Raw genomic sequence first — 25,036 nt, 5'->3', positions numbered from 1 at the left:
ATACAGAGAAGTATATGCTTGTGTTTAGTAGCACTTAACCACAAAACAGAAACACTTTTGCATATCATTTAAAAAATCTGCAAAGCTCACGAAATGCAAATCAGTGTCAGTTTGCTGTGACACGATGCATTTTTGCCCCCGGATGGCTGTTGCAGGACCCGACAGAGGTGCCCACGGCCGTCGCGTGGCCCTGAGCCTGGGCTGCCTGGTGCCCGGTCGGCGCATCTCCCCGCTGCCTGTGCTCTGTTCACAGCGCTGCTGGCCCGGCACCGTTTCACCTCCTGTGGGCTTGAATGTGTGTTGTGTAGCTCTCACAACTGAATTGTGTTTACCTCCAAAATTAAGCTCTTTCCACACAACCATCCTGCCTCTCCCCTTCATAAATCCATCTGGGATGTTATCACCCCCTGAATTACACGCCTAATTACACGCCTTCAAAACTCATATGTAAATTTAGCAAAAAGAGAAAAAAAAGGCATACAGGTTTTTGCTTTTGGTGAAGAGAATGTTGGAGTCAGAAAACCAGGATTAAAGACCGGTGTTGGCTAGCAGGCCAGCTTCAAAACACAGTGTTTCATATCTGAACTGCAGTTTCTTTTGTTTGTTTGTTTTCCAAAGCAGCTGTCAGCACGCGTACCCCCTACCTCAGAGCTGCTGAAGATCAGAAGATCTTTAAGGCCCTCAAAAGATATGTTAAATTTACTTGCAATCTAAAAATCATGATCGCGGACGGGGACGTTTGTTATTTTCCCATTGAGGGTTTCGTGCATAGGCTCACTCTTAGTTTCTTACCGTTTTTTCCTCAGCAGAACGGGAGACGTTGGCTCTCCCTCCCGTAGGTGAAGCGTTCTCAACAGGGGCACCGCTGGCTTCTTGAGGGTTGAGGAAAAAAAAAATCACTCCTTTTTTGTAGAAGGCACAGATATACGTAAAGTATGTAAGCAGATATGTGGTAAATCTGTGGTATTAAAATTTCATGGGGAATCGTGAGGAAAACGTTACGGAAGAAAGGGCCGGCCGCTAGGGACGGTGATGCCCGAGAGGCAAAGAGCCAGTCCCGGGGCAGCGCTCGAACTCCCGAACTCCCGGGGCGGAGCGCAGCGTCCCGCTGCTGCAGCAGCTGCTGGGTCTTCCGTCATTGCCCGGATCTGACCCTCTCCCCGTTCACTCCTCCCTCTGTCTGTGCCAGACCTTCGAAGCTGTGGTCACCGCGTCCTCCCCTCTATCCTGAGAGGCAGAACTCACGGAAGCCTGCTCCGAAGATACGTGATCGGAGGAAAGCTTTGTTGTAAATCTGTGCGTGTTCATGAGTCACCATAAAGCTTAGAAATAGGGCAGGGATTTGAATGACTTTTTTTTTTTTTTAAAGCCGATAAAGTGTATTCTGTCATCTCCCCATCACCCATGCCGCAGTTTTGGGCAGGAGGAGACCGGTGGCACCGGTCGCTTGTGTACAGCCACCGCTGTGCTTGACCGATGCTGTCATTACGTGACGGGGACTGAGCGAGCTAGGCGGCGCCTTCCTCGGCCCCTGCCGCTTGCCCCGTTGCCTGTGAAGTTCCCGCCTCTCCTGTCAGCAGAGGTTAGTCAGCGGTCACCGATGGTCAGATGGTCAGACTCCAGTCCCGAGCAGCCGTGCCCGGGTCCCCGTCTGCAGGGAGGCTGAGGCACCCCCAGCGGGGCCGGCCCGCCACGTGTGTGTGCTGCGGTGACAGGGAGCACGGACACACACTGCTCTTTTGCCCTGTTTATTATGCCGCCACGCTGAATCGTTCAAAGTGTTGATGACCCTTCATCTTAGAAATCACAGGAAAATGTGTCCCTCCTCGTGAAATAGTGGTTTCCGTAGGGCTCATTTGTTAGTCTCTTTATATCTGAATTTAAAATGTAGTAAAAATGAAGGGCCTTTAGGATATGTTCTCTGATTTCAGAGATGGTGTTCTGTCCTTTTTTTAAAAAAAATATTTTAATTACCAGGATCTTTAAATTGGGTTTAGTAATTATTAAATTATTAGAATTTATCCTAACCACTTAGTTATTTATCTAAAGATACAGTATATGTTTTCTCTTATGTTTTTAGAGAGAGCGTGAGGGAGAGGGACAGAGAGACAGGGAGAGAGAATCCTAAGCAGGCTTCATACTCAGCACGGAGCCTGACTGGGGCTCGATCCCATGACCCCTGGGATCATGACCTGAGCCACAGTCAAGGGTCAGATGCTCATGCAGCTGAGCCACCCAGGCCACCTTAAAGATACAATATTTTTATAATGGTATTATAATTTTAAAAGAGGGAAAACTAAGGATCATATATGTATTTTACTAAAATATGGTTCCCTTGGGGAAAAAAATCGGGGGTAACCTAGACTGACATTTCCCCCCATGTGCATCCGGCCTGGTTGCCCACGTGTACATGACGCGTGCAGCACTGTGGCTCAGGCCTCGCGAAGGCCGCCCAGACTGTGCCCACATTCACTCTGGTGGCGGGCTCCTTGAGGGCCTGTTTCAAAGTCCCAGGATGCCGGAGATGAAAAGGAAAGGCATCGTCTCTTAGTCCTGTGTCAGGAACGGGACAGGAGCAGCACGACTCGGGATTCAGCGGTCTGTTTCCGTTCTGCTGCTAGTTACAGAGCCCCTCAGCCCCGGCCTCTTCCGTGGGGCGGCGCTGCCCGGGCGCCGCAGTGCTGCCCAGTCTGTCTTTACCGAAGCACAGTGTCTTTTCTATCAGCAGCTTTATGAGCATACGGTGACTCTGCCAATTTTTTTGTGGCGGTCCCTTGAGTTTGTTTGTTTCTGTTTCGATTCCCTGAAGCCTTTCCTGGATTATTCCTAGTCTCCAAGCCATACAGTTTTTCTCACGCTTATTAAATATCTATGCTTGGAGTAGTGGGAAAAATGACTTGATTTATGGCTCTCTCTTTCATACTGAAACAGCTCTTTTTGTGTGTGTGTATACACACACTCTGGAAGCATATTTATCATAACCAAAGTGGCTCTAATCACCTGTCATTTGAAGTTAAATGCCCCCCATGACAGTAGGGCCAAATGACACTGAAGATGATGTAGCACGTGTAGTAAGGAACAAGGACAGACCTACTGAGAGCAGTTCACGTGATAACTGTTAGTATTTTTTACTCAGATGGAATGCAAGCCTCCTTTCTCCTTTCGTCCCTGATTTAACGCAAAAGACATGAGGTAGGGCTGGGCTACGTGGGGGCAGCAGTCCCGGGTAGGGCTTCCCAGCCCGCGTGGGGGTCTGGGAACCTGGCGCCCCAGTAGCAATGTGCGCACCTGGTACGCGGTCCCTGCTTTCCCACCGGGACAGGAAGCATAATGCCTGGGCCTGGGATACCTGTACCAGAAAGTAATAACGTGGGCAGAGAATGGGCCATGACAGCTGGAAACTGAAGCCAGCGAGGGGACCAAGTCTGTAATAATCGGAGCATCAAAACAAATGAAGAGAACATGCTGTACCCCATTGAATAAAACAGGAACCCAGGAGTCCATGGTGATAGAAATAGGGAACATAAACGAGATCAAGGGAATTCTTAATCCTACAGTAGGATGTGCCGCTTGTAAACATAGAAGGAGTAATAGAATTTTCAAAATCACCCTTTGGTGACCATCACGGTAATAAATAATTCAGCCCCACACAATAATTTGTTACACAGAGAAAAACTAAGTTCCCAGTGAAGAAACATGCCCAGTACCATCATAATCAGTTCATCAAAATAAATGTTACCAGTTATGAGACAAACAGAATTTGGGCACTGCTTGATAGGCTGCAAAGAACACATCGCTGCTTCCATGATGTTCCTGCCAAAAATCATCCTGCCATAGCCTGAGTCTCTTCATGAAGACACACTGGATAACCTAAATTGAGGGGGATTCTCCGAAATAACTGCTCTGTGATCTTCAAAATTTAAGGGAAGAAGAGTCACCAGAGACTGAGAAACTATTGAAAATGGAAGAATGCTGAAGAGACTTGAAATAAGTCAGGCCACACACGATCCTCGTTTGGATCCTTTTGTTGGGACAATTAGCGGAACTTGAGTCTGTGGATTAGATGGTGATAAACCAGTGTTAGTTTTCTGATATTGATGGTAATATTGGGGTTTTATGGGAAAATGTCCTTGCTTGTAGGAATTACGCACCAGAGCGCTGAGGGTAAAGAGCCTTGTCACAGAAGGTTCAGCAAAAAAATGCTCTGTGAATTTGAAATTATTTCACATTTTTAAAAATAACAAAATAAATGTTCTTTCGGTCATATACATCACTAAGAAAATTATTCTTCTCTCTCAAAACTACAGAAGCAAGACTTTAGAAAGAAACCTACAGCGGGACAATGTGTTCCCTTATTGAGATTTTTTAATCTTTATCAGATACAAAAATAATAAGTTTAGAGAAGATCCTTAAAAGAGAACTGTTTCATTTTTTAACCCACTCAACACACACTGGCACCCACACAGCCAGTAAAAAACTTTGCCATGGCTGATAGAGCTCCGTATCTACTCAGATTTCTAAACACGTGGCCTGAACACAGTTGACGGAGGTTCAAAGCAGCATGATGAGAGAGAGAATATTAGGGTCTATTGTTATTGTTGTCCTTTTTAGCAAAGTAATTAAGAACACAGTCTCTGCAGCCAGGCAACCTGTGTCAGATCCCAGCCACCACATAGAAGACATGCGAGCTCCGACAAAATAGTCGGTTTTTCTGGGCCCCGGTTTCCCCACCTGTAAATTGCGATAATGTTCGACTCCCAGGTTGGCGGTGGGACAGAGGAGATGACGTATGGAAAGCACTTGGACTGGGGCACACCGTAAGCACTAAATAGAGTCGGCTACGGCTCTCGTTATGTCAGGAAATAATAATTTCAGGAAGGTTGAAATGCTTTCACGAAAGCATTCTGATACGGTTCTGTTGACTTCCTTCTCCCTCACCAGGAGTAGAATTGCCAGGGCGCCATAAAAGTTATGGCCTCTGCTGTTAAAACCTGTCTTAAGATCAAAGACTCAGGCTTTGGAAAGCTAAGATTGGTTAAATTCCAGACTTGCCACTTAGAAGCTTTGTGACTCAGGGCTGAGTCTGTAAAATGTCTGTAATGAACCAAAAATCACAGTGGTCAGAGAGGGCTCTTGGGGGTTAATTGAGATCAACTTCACCAAACTGCTAAAAAGGTGACTGACCTAAAGAATGTCCTCAAAAAACTGTGGTTGCTTTTCTTACTCCTTTGGAAATGCAGACAGTCGATGTGGATGAACAGGGACCTCAGATCAGAAATAGCAGCAGAGCATTTGAGCGCATTTTCGAGAACTGTGTGTGATAAGCTTCAGCGTTGTTTGTTTCTGTGGGGGTTTAGACTCCTGACACTGGGCTTACGCTGCTCCAGAAGGAATTCCACTTGACAAGAAGCATGTCATGTGTTGTGTAATCCCATTGTCGGGAGACGCTGGAGAAGAGTAGATAACTATCTTTCTCGAACAGCACAACTTTAGTGCACGCCAGTCCTGAACCCAGGGACAAAGGGCAGAACCCTCATCCAGGCCCCATCTGTGGTTCAGTGGTGAAGACGATACCGATTTTTCTGGCTTTGAAAATGTAAGTCTTTCTTTATCCCCCAGAAGGATCATGTCAGATACACACTGAAAATGTATGTGTGTACTTTCTTTTACAGAGAGAATGTGCTTCCTTCAGAGAACATTTCATCTGACATCAGTGACCAATAGTCATTGATCTAGGACTTACTTATTTAGAATGTTGAGTGTTATCAAAACAACTTTTCCTGGTGCAGCTTCTCCGGCTTTCATTTGTTCCTTCAATCATGCAACAAGTTTTATTGAAAACGAATACTTAAGGCACTTTGCTGGATGTTGGTTATAAAAAAGTGAGCAAAACCTATCCCTCACGGAAGAGGATTCCATCTATTGCTCTTACAGCCTCTAATGGGTTTTTTGGGAACCCTTTGCAAATGAGCCTACTTGGAACAAGTAAAAAAATCAGATTGGGTTGGCTGCAGCTGTGGGTAGATATGTATTTGCTGTGTACGAAAACAGGCTCGCGTCCACATTAGCCTGGAAGTGCCATACCTAGAGGTTCCCTCCAAGCAGCGCCCCTCCCGTCTGGTGGCCGGCAGCCCTGGCTTGCGGGAGGGGTACCCGTGGCTGATGACTCACGTGAGCTTAAACTTGGGCGGCTGGAGTCTGCTCTCCCGCCCCGCTGCGCCTGCTTCTCACACGGGGGAGGAGACAGACCATCCCTTAGCACAATCATGGCGATATTAACTCTCTCGGCCGACTAGTGGCACAAAGGGAAAGTGCCGCTCAGGTCCGAGTCGGTGACTGCAGCTTTCTGCCGTCACAGCGCATTTCCCTGTTACAAAGAGCCCCGGCCGTGCCCGGGAGAGCCGGCCACGGCGAAAGGCACCCCGTGAGCGAGCCTTGGGAGCGGGACGCCGGCCCGGCCAGGCAGTTATGCTGCTAGCGCGTTCCTTGAGTGAGGGGCCTGCGCCGAGATAAGAAAGACCCGCATCCTTCGGATGCCCTAGACCGCCCTTCCTTTAGCCGGAGAACTTAATGAGTAATGGATGTGCCTGTCTGGCCGATAGAAAGTATTTCCACAGCCTGCGGGTGTGTTTAGAGAGAGCCGGAGAGAGACCGCAGGCAGCAATTTGTCTTCTTAGGTATCAGCAAAGTCTTCTCTTTTAACAACTACAGGATTTATTTTTAACTGCTTGACTCAGTGTTTGTCAGATGATTCGGACCATCAAACTGCAGATGGAAGGACCCGGCGGCGCGGTGGGGGGAGGAAGGGGGAGCCGGCACGGCGGGGGAGAGGGGGCTGGCTGGGAAAAGGGGTGGGATTTCAGCATCGTGCCTCCGGGCGTCTCTGGGAGGGAGGTGGGGAGAGTTGAGGGCTTCCCGCAGGCAGCCGCGCGGCTGTGTGCTCGCCGGCCGGCCGGGAGCTAGAGGGGAATGGCTGCCTCCGGCTGCTTAGAGACCTGATCGCCCGGGACTGAGACCGGAGTGCTGTCAGGAGGGACCCGGGGCCCAGGGACCAGACCGGAGCGTGCTCTGCACATTGCGCTTTTCTCCCGCTTGATGCTGCCCGTCTCTAGGAGCCTCTCACCATGATCGATAGCTCCAAGAAGCAGCAACAGGGCTTCCCGGAGATTTTAACTGCGGGGGATTTCGAGCCAGTCAAAGAGAAGGAATGCCTTGAGGGGAGCAACCAGAAAAGTCTTAAGGAAGGTCAGTGTGCGTGGCCGGGGCCCCAGGCGCCGGGTCCGTGTCCGCCGCCAGCCAGGCTGCGCGCGTCTGTGTGCCGTGTGCCCACCTTGCCGTGTGTCCGCTCTCTGTGCTTGCTCCTCTGCCTCACTCGCTCCGAGTTCCTAGAAATGAAAGCGCAGTGCTGTCCTCGGTGGCTCTCTCCAGCCGTCCCCCAGCTCGCAGACCTCGAGGCATGTTGCAGTCGTTAGTGCAGGACGGGGACTTGAGGGCACTTGAGCACGCCAGCCCAGCTTTCAGTGAAATCCTCCCAGGTCCATCTCCTGCATTTTCTCATGCTCTCCAATTTTTCCTTGCCACCCGCCCCCACCCCGTTAGGAGAGGCCATTTCCCTTTCCATATTCTTCAGAACACTATTTGCTTTAGGCTTAAACACATAATTCCAGGAAAATTAATGTTTTCCAGTTGACACGTTCATGGTTTTTATTGTTTAAAGCCAGGAAGGTAGCTACCGCTTTCTTAAGTAGATCTTTAAATGATGGGTGCAATTGGTTGTAATGCACAGCGCATCGTTTTGTTTTGTTTTGTTTTTTTAAAAACATTGCATAGTTTTGTGGAGTTTTTTAACAAAGCATAAAATAAGCATGTGAACGCTTATTTTATCACTGTTGGTGGCCGCTGCACGGCACCTCAGTGACTGACGTGAGAAGAGGCCAAAGGTGTGGCTTTGCTCGTCCCCTCGTCCCGGCATACGCTGAAGTGTGGCCGGCCCGGGGCCAGCCGGGCTCCGCAGCAGCAGCTGGAGAGCTAGGGCCCTGCTTCAGGAGGTTCAGGACCTACTGGCGTGAAGTTTTCCCTGAATTTGGGATCCTGAAGGCCGCCCCTCGCAATGCTTGTTGACTTTGAAATTTGCTTTTCTGGTGTTCTTTGGGAGAAAAAACCACCAGCATAACCTCTCTTCGTTTTATCTGCTTTCAGCTCCTGCCATCAGCCGCCCCCTCACCTCTCCACTCGCTCTCGCTCATCTTCTAGACCCAGAGAGTAAATGCAGAGTTCTCTGCCTGAGTAGCAGTTGGAGAGTCTTCCGAAAGCATATTGCCCCCTTTTTTTGCTCACTTAGAGTATGAGAGTGTGACAGTAGAGATTGTTACAGATTTAAAAGATAAGAAAAAACAATAGTTGGACTTTTTAGAGTTGAACTACTTTTGAGTGTGGGTAGAAAAACCCTCTAGATCAAAACAAACGACACACAATGATGTATAAATAGCTGTTGCCAGGAATCAAACAATGGGGTCGCCTCTGCTTGTATGCAGCAAGCCTTACTGTGGATTCCTCTAAAATCAATACCACTAGGGGGTTTAGGATACCTTCTGGAGATTTACTGAAGGAACTTAAGGGTTTTAAATTATAACTTAAAAAAAAGTTAAGAATTATCTGTGTATCATTTAAGTCAAGTTCAAGCGTTAAGCTCCTGTTAATACCTTAAATTAAAAAATGTTTGTGCTACTTAAAAACTGAGGAAGATGGAGATGTCACAACCGCAGAGCAAGATAAAGGAGCCTGGAAGCAAAGATTAAAAATATAAAAATGGGGTAGAATTACCAACAAGCACAGCAAAGCAGAGTTGACGTGGTTACATAAGGTACAGGTTGTTTCCCGAATGACTGTGACCGTGCCTTCCGGTTAAACTTGTGTGACCGTGTGATGTCAGAGGAGCAAGAGCATGGACTCTCAAGTGAGATGTACTTGGGATCAGGTCCTCGGCACACCATTTTCTACCATTGTGACCCTGGACAGGTTCACTGCTCTGAGCCTCAGCTTATGTCCTCATGTGTACAATAAGGAGAATCAATATGTACTTGACGCTGATTTTATGGGATGCCCAATTTGATGCCATTTTGTCATTCCTCTTGTCTGTTTTTCAGCACTTTGTTACTTTTTCCTTCTATTTAAATTAAAATTTTAAAAATTCATATATATATTTACCAAATAGAGAAATATTTTATATATTACTGTCATGTAAATTCATAGGTATAAAGAGGTAAATGGAGAGAACTTTCATATTTTAAAATACTCCAAAGACGTGTTTGGGTAAAATTAATGTCTTTCACCACAGCTGCATTGAACAGGGTTTTCCTTATACCTCAACAGATTGCATTTCTACTCATTTTCTGCTAGAGATAGGGCTGCGGGGGGGGGGGGGGGGTTGGGGAACAAGCCCGTAGATATCAAGGATCGTCTGTTACCTCCAAGTTAGTGACAGTGAAAGTGAGGTTAGACGTGGGTGTCATTAGAACAGAAAAAAATAGAAGCAATCTTACAGGGAGCCCTTTTTATTTGGAGTGGTAAGAAAACAACGTGGTTCCTGTGCAAGATGGAGCTCCTGAATTCACGGTGTCACAGTCCCTGCCCGCCGATGAGGACCCATGGTCAGCTCATCGGACATAGAGCACGACGTTGGGACAGCCCTCTACTGAGTCGTCTGCTTTTGGGCCTTGGACCATATGTTAGTTGTATCGATCCATGAAAGTCGATTGATACGGCAGCAGTTGTGGAAGCAGTGAAATGCCCTAGAGTCTCATTAGATCCTACGCTGTTTTGTCAAAAGAGACTAATAGACAAGTGACTATAAGTGTCTAATGGTTTCTGTCTCCCGTGTTAAGGAACACTAAAAATACTTGATATTTCACATCAGTAGTGTTTCATTTTCCACTCCTTTTTGACAAAGTTGGTTTCTGTTTATTTGAAGGAATGCCCACTGGTTTTTTTTTTGTTTTGTTTTTTGTTTTTTTAATGTCAAGATCATAAGTTTCCAGGTAATGAGGAAGGATAAATCTTGGTCCATTCAGTTCCCACGGCACAGACACTGCTCGGCCTCTCTGGTGTTTCTGACATGTGTCCACTGTAAGGGGTTGGAAGTCCAGTCTGCTGCTCCTGCAGATGCTCTGTTTCTCACTTACGTGAGGATATATCCGAATTCCTGTTACTATTGACAGTGCTGGTTAGCCGGAATTGTTATCGCGGGGGTGGGGGGGGGGGGGAAGCAGACTCTATTAGCAAGTAATCATAGGCTTCAGGGAGTCTCTTCTGTACCTTAACAAGAAAACGTGGGAATACCTATTGAAAATTTAAGAGGAAAATGTTCCTAGTGTCAACAGCCTAGAAGGGGTTGTCATTACATACCAAAGAATTGTTTGGCTAACAAAGCCTGTTACCTGCCACTTTTGTTCATGCTTATATGAACTTTCTGATAAATACCAGTCCATGCGTGTAGAGGGAGAATTTCATTATTAGCTGCTTTAGATGAAGATAGGAGTAAGTATCGTGGATTCTCCTGACCAAATTGAAAATAGAGAATTCTCCTCAGACTAGCTTATTTTGTCAGAGCAGCAGTAGGGAGTCTCAGCCTTTGACTTGTCCACAAAAGGATGTGAACATTTTCTAGTTGTGTGCGATGTGGATGAGATTTAAATTCAATTTCTGGTTCTAGAACTGAAGAAGGACATTACAGATCACTGAGTGGACAACCAAAGAATTAACAGTTACAGATTTTGAAGGAAAATCAAATAAGCTGAGGTGATTTAATTCAAATAAGTGGTTTGATCGGAGTCATTATTAAAATAATGAATCATAATAGCGGTGCTACCAGCTAGTTATCATTAAGCAGGAAAATGGATGTTCAGTGTACAGAGCTCTCTAATGGTGAGAATAAAAACCACAGGAAGAAAACGGGCTGTCTATTAATTTACTTTCACTAAAACTAATTGCTCTAACAAACAGCCCCTAAACTCAGTGTTTGAACCAAAGTGTATTTCTTGGTCAGCACAGTCCAAGGTAGATCAGACTGCCACCCTGGTCAGTGACTTGGGGGCTCTGGGCTGCCCTCGTGGTGGTGGTCAACCCACGGGTGTGGCGGGGAGAAGATTTACAGATTTGTGGGGCCACACTCCCCCTTCCATCATGGCTGGTAACTCACAGTTGAGATAAAGTATGTGGAAGTTCGTGGTAGATGGCATAGTAAACAGTGGAGTAGATGGACGGGGCTCTAGTAGATCTGATTAAGAAAAAGTGCATATTTGTTTGAAATCCTCTAAGCAGACCATCCTGGGGAAGAGAGATTAAACAAATACCTTTACCAAAATGCCAACTTTTCTAGATGTTGGAAATTATCTTGTACATACTCTTCCTGCACTGTCCATTAGCTATGTGTGGCTGGTTAAATTTCAAATAATTAAAAGGAAACAATTTTTTTTTTAATCCAGCTCCTTCATCACATTAGGCACAGGTCGTTGGTGCCTGCCGTACTGAGCAGCACAGATGATAAAAGATTGCCACCTGCGTTGCTCTGCCCTCCCCCCTCCACGCCCCTCCTGTCCATGTTCCTCTCACCTCACCTCTACAGGCTCAGAGGGTGGGAAACCCCAATCCGACGCCATTTCCTACAGCAAGCCACTTGACCCTATGAGCAAAGAATAACTTCCTCCTTCTGTATATTCCCAATAACTTGATCTGCATCTCTCAGTGGCATTTTTACCTTTTGCTGTTTTAAAAAATTTTTTTAATGTTTATTCTAGAGACAGGGGTGGGGAGAAGGAGAATTGAGTTGGGGAGGGGCAGAGCAAGAGGGAGACACAGAATCTGAAGCAGGCTCCAGGCTCTGAGCTGTTAGCACAGAGCCCCACGTGGGACTCAAACCCACGAACTGTGAGATCATGACCTGAGCCCAAGTCAGACGCTTAACTGACTGAGCCATCCAGGTGCCGTTACCTTTTGCTGTTGTGATTTGCATATGTATCTTTATTATCTTCACTATTAGACCATAATGACTTGGGGGGATAGAATTCTTACTTGGATCATTTTTGTACCTCACCCCCAGTGTCCTGCATCTCATAGACACATTATTATTATGCAACAAGGATTTAAAGAGTATTATCTGCCTCCTTGCCTTCTTAAGCAGAATATTATTTGAACTATTCCCATCAGATATAATTTATAATCAGTTATTTTTAAACAATTTTTTAATGTTTTATTTATTTCTGAGAGAGAGAGAGAGAGAGCGTGAGCAGGGGAGGGTCAGAGAGAGAGGGAGGCACAGAATCTGAAGACAGGCTCCAGACTCTGAGCTAGCTGTCAGCACAGAGCCGGACACAGGGCTCGAACCCATGAACCTTGAGATTATGACCTGAGCTGAAGTCGGACGCTTAACCGACTGAGCCAGCCAGGTGCCCCAATTTATAATCAGTTATGAACTAATAACCGCAAATGTAATGCATCAGTGCCTCAAGGCACTGTGAGGTGTATAGAGGGACCCCTAGACCATTACTAGATTGCTAGCATTGTTATTTATTGTTTGATTTTTGCCAAAATCTGGCTGCCCTCCCTTTGCTGATAGGCTGCTTCTAAGCTTCTTTAAAGTAAGTAACACATTAACAAAACGTAATTGTGAAATCTTGATTCTGTTACTGACTTAACTAACATATATTTACCAAGTTGAGCCTGAGCTGTGTTGGGAGAGACAGACGAATAGGCAGTTGATATAAAGGACGCTACAAAGCTTTGCAGTAAAAGCACGAGTTCTGCAACTATTTTGATTTCTCTGGGAATTTCCTCTTTGTTTTCTGTCAGCTTTCTACAAAATTGAAGGTGTTGTACAGTGAGGTATCACTGAGTTAACGTTAAAAAATATGTTCAAAGAGTAGGATATGGTCCTTTTAATAAATTGAAATAACATACAGGTATGATGGGAAAGGGGAACGATCCCTCTTCCCAGACGTGATTCAGTGTTTTTAAGAAGAAAATGGGTGCATTCTCTTTTTGAGATGGAATTATTTAATTTTTTTATTAGAAATCATTTCATTTTGCAGAAATTTATATGTACATGGTATTATGCCAGCATGCAAGGAGCTTGCAGCCCAAGAAGTGAGGAAGTAAGTGATAATAGAGGAGGGAAAATGAGCGCACACGAGAAAGATGGAGAAGAAAGCCATGTGTGCTTAGGTCCAGGGAGGGAGGCTCAGGCCTCTCGCAAGGGCTCCAGGCCTGTGCGGGCCTCGCCTCCCTGCGGGACATACCCCTCCGTGTCCTGTCGCGGTTGAGGCACCTCTGTCCAGCCGTTGGCCCACGCCAGACACCTGAAGGGGCTGGTCCCTGGCACCTTCCCTGACCTCATAACCTGTCACCAAGTCCTGTCACCACATCTGTCACTTCTGCCCCAACAGTGTTTGTTTTTGTTATCCCTGGCACTGTTCTCCACGGCCACGCCCTGGCCGGGTCCCCTTCCTCCAATACGGTCTTTACAGGGTCCCTACAGCTGCCTCTGATCACACCCCACCTACTCGGGCCCTCCTTCCAGGGAGGCCCTTCCCTGTGTCCCTTCATCACTCTTTTCTCCCAGATGCCTCTCCTCCCCACCCCACCCTGCTGCATTGGCCTGAGGGGCTGCAGTGCACCCCTTCGTCTGCACCATCACGCAGTCGCTGCCGTGCTAGGAGAGCACATGGGTTAGCCCTCTCCTCCATTCTGTTCTTGTTTTCGTGGGCAGATTGGCGTGTGTGTGTGTGTGTGTGTGTGTGTGTGTGTGTGTGTGTCTGTCTGTCTGTCCCATTCCTGAATCCACCAAGTAGGCAGAAAAACCAAGCCATTGAGCCAGGATCAAGTGACCTCCAAAGAGTGGCATGTGCTTTCTACTCTGGGGAAAATCGGAGGTAAATAATATTCCGCAGTTTTCTGTTTCATTGTCACTTCTGCTCTTACTCAGCCAGCCTTAGACATTTACGTTAAGACATTTCAGAATGTTTTATGCCATGTCCGTCTTCCCGTTTCAGAGGAATTAGCAAGGAGCTTTTACTCATCAGCACTTCTACCGAGAACTGCACGCTGAAATGCTGACATTGTGGTGGTGGTGGTAGACTATAGAACATCTCATTGCCCCCCAAATAAGAAAAACACTGTCTTCTCTTGGAACCAGGTCGGGTAAGAGGTCTGGAAGTTTGGGGATAGAGCCAGTATGGTCCTACAGACTCAAAACCCATTGTCTACAAGAAACAAATCAAGTATTGTTTTAACCTATGTTGCTGGTGATGAGGCATTTAAGTGGATGACATTGCTTTTGAAGTGCCTGATATTTGTGTTATACTTCCTTTTATGCCGCCATGTCCTTTATTTCCACCACTTTTTAACCAAGTGAGATTTTTAGAAGCGCGTGTATGTCTGATCTCCTTCTGTATGCGTGCCACAGACCGATGTTCCCCCTGCTGTTCTGTACCAGGCCCCTCGCTTGACATCACGTTGTCACACCACGAGAGGCATACTTTAAATTCATGCCAACTTTTGACAAAAAGGAGAAGGGAATTTGTGTGAAGGTATGATCAGTTTAAAGAAACATGCCCCATTTTTAGCAGTCTGTTTCCATGGTAACAGAAGCAGCAGCCAACCACAGAGTTATCAAAGTGCCTGTAAATTTCCAGGGCTGCGTGTTGAAAACATTGTCTTCCTGACCTCATGCTGCAGATTAATTCAGGAAACCTATAGCCTATTAGCCTGGACTGTTAGCATTTTCGTTTTTATGTCATTTTTGCTTTTAATTCCTCATAGAGGCTAAATGGTGCATTTTAGACCTTGGCCTCCTTACCAGCAAGTTCAGGATTCCGAAGTTTGTCCCACCTGGCCCTTCCCACATCGCCCACCCCGTGGGGTTCATAGGGTACAGTAGATTTTCTGACGTTGGAAAGAGAGACAGTGTCTCCTGTGTTGTCTAAGACCTAACTCTTTCAAACACCAATTTGTGCAGGGTTGTTTTTTAGTTAACTTGATGTTGTCTTCCTTTCTTCCATGGAAAATAATCATAACATAAAAATTCCTGATCACAGTGCTGTTTGCCCTTCATCATGCCGCACGTGTCGATCTGCGTCCACACTGTAACCCTGCTTTGCTCCAGAAAGGAGGCCGTGGTCAGGGAAGCTGTGTGTCGGTGCCGGTGGCATGGCTCTCAGAAGACGAACCACTGCTTCGTTTGGGGCCTCTTGGTGTTTTCTAGTTCATGGAATCACTTAAAGAAAAAGCTTATTTTATACTTGGCAAATTAGACCCCTGAAAATAAAGCCAAAGGTCTGTGATCTTTGGTGTTTCTTTTTTGTCACATGTGAGAGTACTTAAGTGCTTTCTCTCTTCTTTAATGCATCATGAATTTTACATTAATTGTAAGTAGAGATGAAAACAAGTTAGGAACTGCCAGGCTTTTGTGTTTTTCTTGACTCCTTTGCCTTCACCTTCCCTTATTAGTCTTGTCGTACCCGTTAAAACAACATAATTAGATTTTATCTTCTGCTCTACCACCACCATTAATTCAGAACTATCCAAGCCTCAGATTCCTACAACAGCGTGAAATAGTCATGGTTCTGCCCATAAGCCCTTGCCCCTAGAAAATTCTTCTGTTGTTCTTTTCTTAAATTTGGCATAGTATTAAAAAAATTGGCAGAGCGCTCTTTCCTTAGAAAATATAATTCCGTTATATACTGTAAGTATACCATGCAAAAGTAAGTAAAAAGTGTTTATTAAAACTTCTGTATTGTGGCATTGCAGAAGGTGCTAGAAAATAGGAATGTGGTCTAGACGGGGACGTAGGGACCAGAACAACCCCAACAAAACCTAGAATTCAGTGTGACAGGGAGTATAGAATGTAGCTGTTACTGTAGTTATCACATTATTGAAAGATGAAGTCACCATTCGTGATTAATGGAATTATGGTAAGGGCTAGCTAGGGGTGGGTAGGAAAGGAGAAATTTGGTTATTGAGTCTATTGTTCTGCTGACTTGTTTGTTTTTTTAATTGAGGTTAAATTTGCATAACAAAACGGCACCATTTTTATTTATTTATTTTTAATGTTTTATTTATTTCTGAGAGAGAGGGAGAGACAGCTTGAATGGGGTGGGGGTGGGGGTCAGAGAAAGAGGGAGACACAGAGTCTGAAACAGGCTCCAGGCTCTGAGTTGTCAGCACAGAGCCTGATGCAGGGCTCGAACCCACGAACCGTGAGATCGTGACCTGAGCTAAAGTCGGCCGCTTAACCGACTGAGCCACCCACGCGCCCCAAAACTTCACCATTTTAAAGTGAACGATTCACAGGCATTTGGTATGATTGACCATATTGCTCAAACACACCTCTAGTCCCAAAACATTTCCATCCCCCCCCAAGAAACCCTTGTAGCTGTTAAGCAGTTACTCCCATGGCAACCTCCCCACCACGCCCCCCCCCCCCCCCCCCCCCCCCCCCCCCCGCCATCCCCAGTTCCTGGCAGTCACCACTCTGAACTCTGTCTCTGGATTTAGTCACTGTGGATGTTTCACACACATGGAACAATCCACTAGGTGGCCTTTGTGTCTGGCGTCTTGGACTGAGCATGTTTTCCAGGTTCGTCTGTGTTGCAGCTCGTGTCCGTGCTTCATTCCTTTTTATGGCTAAATTCTGTTCTGGTGTGTGGACGGACCGCAGTGTGTTCATCCATTCTTGGGCTGCTGACATCGGGACCGTCCCCACCTTCTGGTGACTGCGAATAGTGCCGCCGTGCACCCGTATGCACGTGTGTGTCTGAGCCCCCGTCGTCCACTCTTTTCAGTTCACGCAGACGGGGAATTGCTGGGCTGCGACTGCTCTTGACGAAAACTTGGCATAATGAGCTTTAGGAAGAACTGCCAGAGGCTCTCATTTTGTATCTGTGGTCTCTTTCTCTGGTCACAGTGATAAAGTTCAGAGCCGATGAGTGACTTGCCAGTTTCCCGACTGACTTCTGTCCCCCAAGCTGTTGCCACTACTAATTGTAACATCCCGGTAACAAGTAACCTTGTTTCTCTTTTCGCCCTGCCCTTCACCCGCGCTGTGACTGATTCGGACTCCCTGCACTGGCTCAGACTAGCCTCTCCTGCCCTCGCCTCACTTTCAGCAAGTCGCCTTACTTCCTCCTCCTTCGAGGAAGTAGAAGACATCATTGGGAAGCCCCCGGACATCCCGGTCCGGATCTGTATACCTGCCTGCGGGTCTGCCCCGGCCTCTTCGCCCTCCTTTTGTGCCGGAGGAACACCTCCTAGCAGCAGCTGTCTCTCTGCTCTGACCCCTGCCCTCCAAGGGGCCTGCGGCCTCCGACTCTCCTGTCCGTTCTCATTCCTGTCCGTTCAGCCCTTTTCTCTCCCTTCCCGCCCGTCCCCGCCTCATTCCTCTCTCTTGCTCTTCATCAGTTATAAACATCAGTTATAAACTCGAGGATGGTCCAGCTTGAAGCTGTGCACCTTCTCTCCTACCTGCATGGGCACCGTCTTGAAAGCATTGCTTCCATGGACATCATTCGCACCTTTGCCCGCCTGTCCTGCTTACCCCTCCTCTAGTCTCACTGACATCCATCCCTCCAAGCAGTAGCTCCTCATGACCCCCTTCTAGAAAACACTTTCACATCATTCTCCAGGCTCCTTTTCCTTCATAGGCTGCTTCCTCGGACTTCCTTTGCTGGATCTTCTTCATCCCCTCGCTGACCCATAAGTGAGCTTCCAATTGTTAACTTTCCTAGTTGCCGAGTCCCAGGCTTCCTTTGCCTCCCTTTCCCTATTCTCTACCTCGGCAAACTCTCAGGGCTTCAAATGCCACATAAGTGACGACTTTCAAATTTCAGTCTCCTGCCCAGACCTGCCTTCTGAAATCTGGACCCACAGAGCCAATTGTCACTATGACATCTGCACTTGTAATTCACACCTGTCCGAGAGTGGGCTCCCAGATGGCCAACTGGTGCCCTTCATGTCAGTAAATGGTCTGCCCGGAGGCGTGAGCCAGCAACCCAGGAGTCTTCTTTGTGGTCTCTTCCTCCTTCAAACCCAGCATCCAGTCTCTTACCACATATTGTTGATTTTATTCTAAATATATCTTAAATCTGTCTATTACATCTCTTATCTGTGTTGAAGGGGGGAAATGAGATGTCTTGAACATCAGAAAAATTCTCCCAGGTTTGTAAATAAATACGAGGTTTGCAACAGAAAGCTTCATCAGAGCTGACAGCCGCTATGCGTGTCTCCACGTTTGGGCAGAAACCTGCCCCGTCACCCCCCCTAATTCTTTTGATATCTTTTGGTCCCTTACTCCTTATCAGTTACATCAGACTTTACTATTCTATTTGCCCGTAGTCTGGGGTGAGTGGAAGCAATCTTTGTTTCTGAATTTAAACTTCTCTTACAACATGATGATGTACATAGTGGGGAAGGGCTGAACAGAAAGGTCCTCTCTTACCTCACGCGTGAGAGTACAGACTGCCAAAACCATGTGGATTGCAAAGTGCCCCATCACAATTGTGAGATGGATATTTCATTATCATACATTTTATGTATATAATCACCATCATCACGAAAGGATACCAGAAAGTGAATGCAGATAATCACTGCGGCTTTGTGCGTAATAGCAGAACATCTAGCGACCGGCGTGTGCGTTCCTGGACCTCCACATCTTAGGTCCAGCCCTTCACACCCCCGGCAAGAGGGGCCTGCATTTCACGGGGTGTTTTAAAGCACATCACCAAGCTACATGAATAGTGTGATCCCGCCCCGTGCATCTCCTTTGCATATTTTGTATTTAATATTCCAGGAATATTCACAAAACACCCTCTGGAGCCATGGAAACTTCCCAGTGCTTTCCTTTATGGTGGAGGACTAGTGGTTCGGAGCGGGATGGGCGGACGTTCCCTGTTTTCTTTAATGCCTTTTTTATGTGTGCGTGCGTCACTTTTATTTCAACAAATAAATAGAAAAAAATTCTCCTAAAACATGAATTTTAAATCGAGGTATTATTTAGAGGTACACATAGTGGTGTATTTCTAAGACCTGGGCCAGATGGAATCCTCACGATGTGACTGCTTACCTTCTGACCCGGAAGCACCCATCCAAAGCAAAGAACATGTGGATCTTTGTGGAATTAAGTTTTTTAAAACCCTGCTGATAACAGAGGAGGAGACTATGTGTGGGGCCAGGAGGTATGTGGGAAATCTGTGCTTCCCTCTCAGTTTTGCTATAAATCTAAAACTGCTTTTAAAAATAATAAAGTCTTTTTAAAAATCTTTATGGTTTTATGTTTGTGGTAAAACTGATTATTTTTACCAATTATCTGGAGTAATAGTGGTCAGAGTACAATATTAATAACCACCACCACTTTTTAAACATTTATTTTCAAGGGCAAGGAAAAGTTCATCAGTCTTTTGCTATTGCGACATCAATTTTTTTCAAGACTTCAAATTTTTGGCCTTACCTGCAAGCAGATGCAGTTGTAAATTTTACCACTCAGCTGCTACTTTAATAAACCACTGCATCCGGTATTAATTGGGGCCCTCAGGCTTCATTGTCCTAAGATGTTTTAGGGGCCAGTCACTGCCTCCCATATCTGTCCAAAAGATGATATGATGATAATATTGTCTTGTTTCATGGGATCAGACCCCTAAGTTTTAAAAAGTGTTCATTTATTTTTGAGAGAGAGTGCTAGTGGGGAAGGGCAGAGAGAAGGGGAGACGGAAGATACAAAGCGGGCTGTGTGCTGACGGCAGTGAGCCCAGCGTGGGGCTCCGACCCATGAGCCCTGAGAGCATGACCTGAGCCGAAGTTGGACGCCTAACAGACCGAGCCACCCAGGTGCCCCAGGTCCCTAAGTTACAGCAGTTTAAACAATACATAATCGATTTGTGCCAAACTCCAATCACTTTATTCCCTTTACTCAAATATCTGTTTGAAAAAATAAAATGAAATGGAAAAACTGAAACCAGGGCCTGTGTTTTGCCTATAATATGACTTCAGAATCAATACATAGTCAATTACAGAGTATTCTTTAGTTTTCCATCTTTTCTGTGGCCTCTGGTTACCCAGCCTTCACTTGACTGCTCAGGGTCTTGGGTTTTTCATCCCTCGTGATTCTGCAGTGTATCCTGCCCGATGTCCTGCAGTCGAATACTACACGTCGGGTCCTCTCACTTGCAGACAACTACCCTTCTCCCCTCCCCTGCTTGTCCCACCCCCCTGGGGATCCCGTAAGTGAAACCGGCTGTTTATAGAGAATTTCCAAGACCATGGCCCACTGCCACACCGCTTCCCGGAAAGGGTCTTTTCTGCCTTGTTTTTGTAATGTATGGTCGTCAGATGTCCCCTCCCAAGCCGTTACACCAAAACCGTACCTTGTTCTGGCTTGTCCAGTTCCGAATAAACTGCCATATGTTATTAAAATGCTGCATAATACGGGTTTTTTCCCTTTAGAGTGAAAAAGCACTTTAATTATGTCATATTATAGAAACATTTCAAACATTCTACTTATAGAAAGAGAAGAAAAGAGACAAATTACATTGGTTCAAAAAGCAGCTGAAAATTTTGATGTGGGGGTATAAGTATTATGTGAAAGACGTTATTGCATATTATATTTCTTTTTTTTTTTTTTTTCTACTGGAAACTAATCCTGAAATTTTGTTCTGAAAGCATTTTAATCCATTTAAGAAGCAGGGGAAAGGAACTAAAAGAAAATACACTTCAATGTGTAAACTGTCTGTGCTGCTATATAAGAGGGACATTTCCTCTTTAACATTGAATAAGCTACTTTTCATTTTTTGGAATGGTAGTTAAAAACCAAAGTTTTACATTTTTTATATATATATAAAAGAGCAAGTAACCAACACTTATTTTGACACAGTATTGTTCTTATCTGTTACAGTAAAGAATAATGTGAAACAGAATTTTCAAAATTGTATTTTTTTCTCTTTGTTGAAATATAAGAATAAGCCATGTATGTTAGCCTTAAAAAGTATTAAGACACATCCACCTTAGGAAAATTCAGAAATTAAAATTTTTTCTCTACATGAAGTAAATACATAGTAGTCTGTATCCATGTCCTCACACATCTGCTGTAATTTCAAAAGATGCTGGTTTGTATATGAAGAAATTTGTCTCACTTCATGGTCACACGTTATATGAACCACTAGAGGTATTACTTCTTCTCGGAATTAAGGAAATACTTGGAAATAAGGAATAAACTTTATGCACAAAAATTCCACCGTAGCATCATTATATATAGTTGGCATAAATTGGAAACCACCTAAATGCTAAACAGCAGGGGGATATTTAGTAAACCGTGGCATGTGCGGGCAAAAGAATGTGTAGTTATCAAAATAGTTATCAAAAAGAGACATCTGGGTGATGTTATCAGTGATTTTGTTTCTTAGTTTCTTCCTCTTCCTTTTGTACATTTCCTTTTCTTGTGTAATGAACATACATGACTCTTAGATGAAAATATTTTCTTCTAATAAAAAATAAAAGATTTGGACTCAGGCTAATCAAGAGAGATGTGCCACATCCAATATGCAAATGGCTCTGTCACCTTCTGTCCCTTCGTTGATGGGGGTCCTTTGAGCACCTCTTGTGAGTCCTGTCATCAGGAGACACAGAGCTGTCCTAGACTTCTCAACTTGTGGTATATGCTTTTACACAGAGTACAGTGTTAGCTGTTTAGTGAGATATGTATCGTTTATATCTACTCCCCTTTTTTGAGAAAATTAAAGGGTTGCTTAAACTCAGCGATTTTAAACTTAAGACTTAGCAGGATCATGCATTGGATTATTTTCATTTTTACATTTTTCAAAGACATTCTTTGAAAATGTTCAAATAAGAGCAATTGTAACATGAATTCTCTTTTGCTCTATTATTACTGTGTCCCCTTTGTTTTCTGAAAGGATGTAGCCGCTCACTGACTGTTTTGAACTATTTTTTTCTCCTTCGGAATTCTCTAGATTTACATGGTTTTTTTCTGTTATGTGTAGTATTTGCAAAATGGCCATGGAGAACCCTCAGTTTTCGTTAATTCCCTAATAGGATGGAAGCTGTGGTGTCAGTCCAATAGCTCAGCTGATTAGCCCATCTTGGCACGAGGGAGGATACTCTGAGGTTCGGTTTTCAGACACAAGGCCATTGCCCGGGACACTGGCTCTTGGGCAACTATTCGACCACCCGATGCGACCCCAGGAAAGCACCTGCTGGACCAGCGTCTAGTCTTAACCTTTGTGGCTGCAGAAATGCACTCTTACCGACACACGCAGAGAGTGTCAGGTTTTCCAAAGACCGGCCGGTGTTACAGTTTGCTCCCTTGTCTTAAGAGCAACGACGGCGTGGCAGGCCTGGCAGCGTCAGCGGGCTGGGCCTCCCCTGGTCCCCGGGAGCGCGAGTGTGGAGCCTACGAGGGAAGAAAATGGTCTCCGGGCTGAATTCCAAAAGGCCCCCCAGTGAAACTCAAGAAACCATATTGATTCCACAGCCACGAGGGACTCTCTGATTACTGACCAAGTCAGGTCCTCTGTCTTCAGGACGCCTCACGCCTGCCCTGTCCCGGCTAAGCCCCGCCACGTTCTGCCACCTCCAGTTGTCCAGTGTCGCCGCACAGCCACACCGTCTGCACCATTCAAACCTGTCTCCACTGGCCTGGACGTTCTGCCTTTGGGGTGCAGACTGGTTGTGGCTTCTGAGTGGGAAGCCTTCCTTTTAGGAAGTTTGCTGTTTCCCAGAATCGTGAGCCCGTGCCTATTTGTACTTTTTATAACCACTAGTTATTCTCTGAAGAGCTTCTATCAAGTTGTGAGTGACTGGTTGTATTTCATGCGGGCGGATATTGTAACTGTGTTCTAACCCTGACCCAAAGTGGCAGTGTCCCCGGGTCTCTCCCTAGGACACTGTGCCTGACAGTCAGTGCGGTGTGTCCAGTGCTGCCCACCTACTGTTAGAGGTGAAAACTAAACTGGACTGGGTAATCAGTCTGAACACCCTGACTGTCATGCGCACCTCTGCCTCTTCATTCATGCTCTTCCTAATGTCTTTGCTTCGAAACAAACATTCATTCCATTCCTGGCCACCGCTGCTCCTGCTGCCCTGTGTCCCGCGTCCCATACGTGCACCTTGCAGGCACGAGCAGCCAGCCAGTGACTGGGCTCTTAGGAGACGAACATGCCTGCAGAAGGCTGCCTGCCTCACTTGCTTTGAGTAGCGCTGCAGTGTGATGATGTTGCTTCTTGGGAAGGTTACAGAGCCACTGGGAAGGGAATCGAAGGGGCAGATTATTCTCTACCTGCCAGCAGTATGGCCTAAGTAAGGTGGTCTGTTTGCCATGTAGAAACCTGGACGGAAAACACAAGCGGTTTGTGTTTGGTGTTTGTTTTGTTGTAACTGTTGGTGACGTGCTTTTGTTTTGTGTGGGACCCTCCTGGTAGCGCACATAGTTTGCATGTCAGCACGAGAATGTGATTTCTAGTCAAAGATCCCCAGACTGGGAGGGCTGCCGTCACAGTGCATGAGGGCCGCTGACCTGTGTGCAGTTAGCAGACGCTCCAGGCTAACGAGCTGCTGCCATCACTGGTCTGCAGATGGAGCTGTTGCAAACGCACCCACCATCCCCAGATGCGTGCGCCCTAAAGATCTGTATCGTGTGTGGTACACGTGTCTCACAAGTACGGTGCTTTGCTTGTTTGTTTTAAACCAAAGAAGGGGGCTGTTGATGTTTTCATTACTCTTTCTATTTTACACCTTTCTTCGAGGACCCCCTTGTGAGAAAGGAAGGCTGCCACTGCTAGAGAGCCATCAGCAGACATGGACCACCGTGTTCCAGAAGTGTCAGCCTTTGAACTGGAGTTGGTTCTGACCCTTTTCTCCTCTCAGTGTTCCTCTCCTTGGGATTCAGCCTTTGAATATGACCATCTCAAGTTCAGACAAGTGTTAGCTTTCGCATTCACAGAAGAATGTTAGAGTCTGCAGGCATTTGGGGGCTGTCCTGTCCACAGGTCATCTCTTTGGCTATTTTTGTTCCTAGTAAAGTACTTGATGGGAACATACTATCCTCAGGAAACAATGAGTTATCAGGGAGATCTTTGTGTTAGAGCATAATTGATTCGAAGTATCTCAGGCCATTTTACTGGGAGAGACATGTGCCTGTACTTTTTTGACTCATCAAATTTTTCTATTGCTTTATGTAATAGAATCTTAGGTCAGTGCTTCGGCTCTAACTAGAAGGTCATTGATGCTTTGTGACCCCTGTGGGCCCCCCAAAGAAGCAAAAAAAATTTCAGAATTTAATAAAGGATGACATTCATATCTAGCAATGAATAAGAAAATGTGTTTAAGAGCCATATTACAGTCTGGACTGTTTGGCAAGTGTGTCGAGGACTGTGCTCTGCTCTGTACCCAGCACAAGGGCAAGAAGCATCAAGCAAAGGATAAGGGCCATGGGTCCTGTGCCTTTCGATCTCAGGGGTTATTACAAGTAGGAGCCATCTTTTGCACTATATTTATATTTAAGCCTGGGTATGTAACTGGCCTGAGCTAGCCTCTGTGCCAGCCATCACCTCCTTGCTAGAAAATTCTCTCTTTCTTCAGGAAATACATAAAGGTAATTTTTTTTAGTGTATTGGCAACCCTTACTCAGGCCCTTAATGATCCTCACCTTGGTTTTCATCCATAGATGAAACCATAAAAATCAAAATAGAAACTTAAAATTTAACATAAGGTAAACCAAGGAAAGTATTTTTCAAAGTTACTTCACGAAATTCTTTTGTGAAATCGGCTCGTTTTCCAGACAAAAACAGATGCTAGGAAAGGAAGCTGCTTGAAAAATCTAGGGGTAACTTTCTTTTTATTAAACTTGGCAAACTGGATTTTTCACCTTTTATGATGTATACTTCATTCTCTACAAATTCTAATGATTTATTTATTGTTTCTTCATTAAAAAGATAAGGTATCGATTGATTTTGGCTTTTTAAGAATTTATGCAGTGAGGCAT

The 25,036-nt window shown here is 45.6% G+C and overlaps 1 protein-coding gene across 17 annotated transcripts in view; it reads left to right on the top strand.

Annotated features, from left to right (window-relative positions):
* The window catches only part of MRTFB (myocardin related transcription factor B), a 213,897-nt gene that overhangs the window by 124,905 nt on the left and 63,956 nt on the right, over positions 1–25,036 (top strand). For 2 of the 17 annotated variants that reach the window (XM_039233591.1, XM_039233586.1), the window contains exons 1-2: positions 6,208–6,677; positions 7,113–7,245. The exons of 12 other annotated variants lie outside the window; for them this stretch is intronic. In XM_039233591.1, coding sequence (XP_039089522.1) covers positions 7,125–7,245 — 121 coding nt within the window. In that variant the 5' untranslated portion in view covers positions 6,208–6,677; positions 7,113–7,124. Of the gene's footprint in view, positions 1–5,170; positions 5,597–6,206; positions 6,678–7,112; positions 7,246–25,036 lie in introns of those variants that run through there. 3 more of the 17 variants (XM_039233587.1, XM_039233588.1, XM_039233593.1) reach the window with 3 other exon arrangements.

The sequence above is a fragment of the Hyaena hyaena genome, unplaced genomic scaffold (genome assembly GCF_003009895.1).
Source record: "Hyaena hyaena isolate Hyena2069 unplaced genomic scaffold, ASM300989v1 scaffold_76, whole genome shotgun sequence".
NCBI lineage: Eukaryota > Metazoa > Chordata > Mammalia > Carnivora > Hyaenidae > Hyaena > Hyaena hyaena.
The sequence above is the reverse complement of the archived record's forward strand: the minus strand, read 5'-3'. Positions and strand labels throughout refer to the sequence as shown.